The 6000-nt window shown below is 36.4% G+C and overlaps 1 protein-coding gene across 1 annotated transcript; it reads left to right on the top strand.

Moving 5' to 3' along the window:
- The first annotated feature begins 2241 nt into the window (after positions 1 to 2241).
- LOC128246336 (uncharacterized) lies at positions 2242 to 3524 on the top strand. Its single transcript, XM_052964528.1, has one exon. The coding sequence runs from the start codon at positions 2247 to 2249 to the stop codon at positions 3522 to 3524; it is 1278 nt and encodes a 425-aa protein (XP_052820488.1). The 5' UTR covers positions 2242 to 2246.
- Positions 3525 to 6000: the final 2476 nt, after the last annotated feature.

Raw genomic sequence — 6000 nt, 5'->3', positions numbered from 1 at the left:
CTTCAGAAGGCAGCCAATACCCTTATATTCCGTGCTTTGGTACGGAGGCATACAGCGTTGGTGTAGTTTCGAGTACAAGAGCAAACCGATTCAAAGCTGACCAAATATGCAAGGATAATGGTTATTTGGAAGGACTAATAACATCGCCTACGTCTTCTGGATTTTGGAGTTACATATACAGCTCTACTATGGGGATGAATATAACGTCGAGTTTAACATTTTGGGACGGTAGAGTAAGTTGGTATAACAATGTTGATAACACAAGAGATAACAACACGTCACTTCCGGCTGGAAATAACACAGACAGCACAGAAGACGTGGAAAAACAATGGAGAAGCTGGTCAATGACACTCTGTTCTGTTATCAGCATGAACAAATCGATCGACAATAATTTTAGACCATGCGATGAAGAACATAATTTTGTATGTGTTAACAAAACAGGAGAAGAAGTGAACTTCAAAGTTTATAATTCGTCAAACTCGAAATACGTTATTCCAAGGTACAAGTATTTGATCGATAAACCTGAATCCAAGCATTTCAGCAAATCAAATATATCGTTGTGTCAGCAAAGCTGCTGTAAAGATCACAGATGCGTTGCATTTGATTTTTTCGATGTGAATGATACATGCACAATGAACATCACAGCACCGATATATTACTACATAGAAGAAAACATGGGTAAAATATCTAGAATTTCTGGCATAAAAACTAATTGCCATTTTAAAATTATCCCCACAAAACTTAATACTGTCGAGATCAGTAGTAATCATGATACACTCAACCAGACTATTAGCCAAGACGAGTTAGAGGAAAAAGTTGCCCAGCTTTTTAAAACTCTAACAATTCCGAAAAATTCGACACTGAAATACCGACAAAGACACTTCAGTAGATACGAGCAGAGAGCTCTTCCAGCGGGTATTGTAGCAATACTTGTCATAGCCTCGATTTTTGCTTTACCGATTGCATCTGATATTCTGAGTTAGTATCAGAAAAGGCAAGAGCGCGCAACGAGGTGCAGGATACGCAGAAAAGCGAGACAATGTCCAGATGGAATGAAGCTGCAAGAGCAGGAAATTGCGACAACGCCTCATTTTGATAGGGGGCTCTCAAATCAGGAGAACTTAGAAATGGTGACGAGACCTAAAATTAATATGGAACGTCGTTTTGACAGTAAACGTTTATCTCTCCCCACATAAAAAAGATTTTGCGTTTTTTACTAAATGACGTTTTTGATCATAGAACACGTTACAATAATACATATTTCAATGTTTACCAGCCATTGCGCGGCTGTCGACAGTGGTCTATCTTATACGTGGGATATAGATAGAATGTCTTTTACATCCAAACATGTTTGATGGCTTGAATTTTCCCAACCAATTGACATAAGATTACGAGCATTCTCTAGTGGTTTTGATTAAAACTGAATAGTGTACAATTTTAAACAATCGGGATTCGCATAGTCCACCTCCGTTTTGCACATAAGGTATGCGTCACTCTAGTTCTAAAACACAATTATTGCATAAAGAAATAGAAGCAGTTATATAGTTATTGCATTAAAGGGGCACACAACTGGTTGATGCAAACATTCAGGGTGTTGTTGTTGTTTTAATTTTAGGGAAATATTATGTTTTATTTATTTCGGTTTAATGATCAAAACGCAAAAAGCAAAATATTAATGTACAGAAAAAATATATTATCTATACTCAATGTTTCATCTATCGGTGTATACCGTCTATCGATGTAATCCGAAACATGCCGAATATCGATCACGTGAACGGGTACCTGCACTTCGGATTGTTTATATTCATTCGAGAGAACTGTCAGCTGCAAACATTTGAATATCATGTCGTTTCTACGCGTAAGTATTCCCCAAAAATTAAAATGTATACGTAATTACATTTTTTTTCTATATTCTAATTCAACTTTCTAAGTGTAAGTCATTGCTATTGCTAGAATCTCGCAAAAGATCGGATTTTCCGATTTCATCTATTTATATATGCTGATGACGTCACTGACAGGTGCTTCTTAACAACGTGCATATTCGCGGTCACGTTACCTCCATGTTTGGTATTGTTATCTACTAGACTAAACTTCTGATGTTTTTTAATATTTTTTTATTCATAGGTAAGTTTTTTAAATTTGAAATGAATTGTTAATTTCAGTTTCCAACTATTTACAAAGTAAAGAGGCGACAGTATGATGTTACACTACTTAACAGAGCTTTCAGTGATGTTAAAGAAAAGGGAATGTCAGTGTACAAGGCCAGTAGGGTGTATGGGGTTCCAGAATCTACACTAAGAGACAGGACACTTGGACTGCAGCCTACTGGGGACTTGCCATATGCTGGTCCTTGGCCGTTGTTTTCTAAGTATGAAGAAAGCCAGCTTGTGGAACATGTAGCATATATGGCTAGGATTGGATACGGCTATTCACGGCAAGAATTCATGAGTCTGGCAACAGATTATGCCATCAGTTTAAAAAAAAAGATGGAGATGGACTCACCACTTGCTCCTTCTTGGTTTAATGGTTTCAGAAAAAGAAACCCTGAAGTGAGAATGACAAGACCACAAAAACTGTCAGTAATTCGGGCAAAGTGTACATTGGAAGAAGTTATTAATAACTATTTCAAAGAGCTGGACAAGGTGTTGAAAGCCCACAACCTTCATGAAAGCCCTGAATCTATTTGGAATATTGATGAAACTGGGTTGCAGACTGAGCATTCCCCAAGGAAGATCCTCTGCATGCAGGGAGAAAAGGCAAATGCAGTTACTTCCAACAGAGGCCAGACAGTTACCTTAATAGGATGTGGAAGTGCTGCAGGTGTGCATGTCCCCCCATACTATGTCTTCCCTGGCAAAAGATGGAACGAAAACCTGATGGATGGGGCCACCCCAGGATCTGCTGGCACAATGTCCGATTCTGGATGGTCAAACTCTTCAGTCTTCCTCAAGTACCTTGAGAATCACTTCCTTCACCATGTCAACACCAGAGATCGTCCAGTGCTTGTTTTATTTGATGGTCATAAATCACACGTCAATTTAACACTTGCAAATTGGGGAAAGCAGCACAATGTTGTATTTTTTGTACTGCCTCCCCACACGTCACATGTAACACAACCCCTGGATGTTGGCTGTTTTGGCCCTCTGAAAAGCTTTTACTATTCGGAATGCCAAATTTTCATGAGGAAGAATCCTGGGATGCAGCTAAACCGGTACAATGTTGCAGCCATTTCGGGGAAGGCGTACAACAAGGGTGTTGCAGCACAGAATCTAATATCTTCATTCAAAAGGGCTGGAATTTATCCCATGAATCGGTCTCAGATACCCGTAACAGCAACAGCACCATCAGAAATTTACCAAGAAAACACACCTCCCAAATCAGAAAGTTTCTTGGATAAAAGAAAGATAACATCCATTAGTCAAGCTTCAACAAAAAAAAAGAAAATCTCCTCCTACAATTCAAGGAAACCTTTTGTCTCCCACAAAACAGGCACTGCTGTCAGAGGCCACACATTTGGTAACTGATGCCCAAGCACCCAAAAAAGCAAAGAGGATTATCTTTGAACCTGTCCCTAGTACGTCTGGTCTAAACTGTCAGTGTCCACAATCATCATCTGATTCTGAAGATTCAGAGGAGGTGCCTGCAGAGGACCTTTGCTGCATTTGTAAACGGTTCAGCCCTTCCACCAGTGCATATCAGCTGGATATTGTTAACTGGGGCCAATGTGACAAATGTAGCCATTGGACACATTTAAAGTACTGCACGCCAGTAAGGTGTTTGAGAAGGGATAGTGAGTTCCTGTGCCCTCATTGCTCATAAACATATGATTACCATTGTTATTGTGATAGAAATGTTTATTTGTTCCATATTTAACCACATGTTGAACAGTTTTGGTGTTTGCAGTTGTTATCTTGATATACTGTTGTTATATTTTAATATATTTTACTGCATGCTTTATTAAGTTGCAAATAAAAAAAACTCACTCAAATATACACCCACACCTTATAAAGTAGTTGTTATTTATTTGTTTGTGTCAGAGTTTAACAAGAAGTTTGGTTCAGTACCTGATCATGTGACATGGGTCAAAATGTCATATACACCGGTTGATTGTACATACGTCACAAAACAAAATGGCCGACCCCTATGTCAACAAATAGGTCATGTGTCGGACATATACTATAGAAATACTTTTATGGCCACATAATTTTAAAGGTAATTAAATTCTCAACATATATGTATTAAAACTTATACATTTATATCAACTTCGTTTTAACAATAAGCAAAGGAAGTCTTAGTACACCGATAGATGAAACACACAGGCTACTGTTTTGGCGATTTTAAAAGGGGAATTTGAGGCCACGTAGCTATTTATTGCAAATAATTTACAAAGGCTAATAAGGTATATACAACATTAAATTTGAATGAGTTTGACCTATGAGATAAACATCACATTGTATTTAAATTTAAAAATAAAACCCACAACGAATTATTGAAACTTCAGTGATTGATAGTAAATAAGATTTTCGTTGTTTGAAATTATTGAATTAGACGAAAATTATTTTCCCTTGTTACGGTCAATCCGATAGGTGGCGAATAAGTTTTGCACGAGGATTTCGTGCTTTGAGAGTTGAGTGGTCATTCAGCCTTGGGACCGGCCGTCGAGCAGACTTGTTTTTGAAGTCTTGTTAGTAGATAGTATTAAGCTTAAATTACTAGATGCATTTTTGACATGTTTACTGATAATAATCAAATATGATTTCTTTCTATATGAAAATTTAAGTTCATAGATGTATGTATGGTATTACACATGTATTGTTATATCATGATTATGCATACGGTTTCAAACGTTATATTTGTATATACAAAATAAAGCGGTCGGTTGCAGTCCCAACGGCTTATACCAATATGTTGTTTGTATGTTGATGTTCTATCGGAATGAGTTGTAAGGGAAGTAGGAAATTCGTGAAATTAATAACTTCATTAATGTTTCATTAAAATTGGTAAAAATGATACATACTGATTAAACGGCAATATGTGATGTATAGAATTTATCTTCAGTACTTAATAAAGTGGTGAACTAGAGCTCTTTTCCGAATATTTTGAAACAGTCCTCGTATATATACATACATGTTAAAGAGATAATTCTGTTTAGTTTTAAATATTGATTGCAGGATTCGCGCTGACTTTCTATTGGTTAGTCCTCGGCTCCATAGTTTAAGGTCACTGCTCGCACTACATCATGATTGGCTCTGTCAATTTCAATATTGAAAAAAATCGTTTTTCTTAATAAAATGTTTGTTTTGGGTCGCAGTATTGTAACCTGATAAATGTATGTAAATATATAAAAGAATCTGCGATTTTTTTCAATACTGAGATTCAATAATTAGAAAAGCCAATCATAACGTATTGTGAGCAGTGACCTTAAACATGTAGAGCCGAAACTATCTATGTCCTTGTTATGTATATATATATTTGTACTGTGTGTTATATGTGTCTTTCTGTGGTTGCTTTAAAATGAATATGTTGTTTACATGTGTACTTTAGAATCTGTGAATTAATTGACGTGTTTGATTCATGAGTGTAAGGGGTTTTATTTTGTATTTGCTGCGGCCTTACATGTATATATTGTTTGGTGTGTAATAAGGTCATTGCTTTATATAGCTCATTATGTTACTAATTATGTATTTTTTATGCCCGAAAAAATATGATGTAATGCCTTTTTTCTTTGCTGTTACATTTGTGTATGCGGTTGCCATTTGGTATGCAAGATTGAATATTTGATTAAAATTAGTTTGGAAATTATGTGTCTGAACTATATTCGATAACCTAAGTTCGCTGCATCCTGTGTAACGATCAAGTGTTACAAAACTAAATAACTGAAACGATTTTGCAACGATTGTTCATTTTAGTTTAGTTGTTGTTTTTTTTTTACTGAATTATTTGCTTAGCAGGGTACTATAGGAAGTATATTCTGTTCTTTGCTACAATCGCTGCTCCACA

Source organism: Mya arenaria, chromosome 9 (genome assembly GCF_026914265.1).
Source record: "Mya arenaria isolate MELC-2E11 chromosome 9, ASM2691426v1".
NCBI lineage: Eukaryota > Metazoa > Mollusca > Bivalvia > Myida > Myidae > Mya > Mya arenaria.
The sequence above is the reverse complement of the archived record's forward strand: the minus strand, read 5'-3'. Positions and strand labels throughout refer to the sequence as shown.

Bases quoted from the DNA above. Each gene is read 5' to 3' on its own strand.
- LOC128246336 (XM_052964528.1), top strand. From the start codon at position 2,247: ATGTCAGTGTACAAGGCCAGTAGGGTGTATGGGGTTCCAGAATCTACA.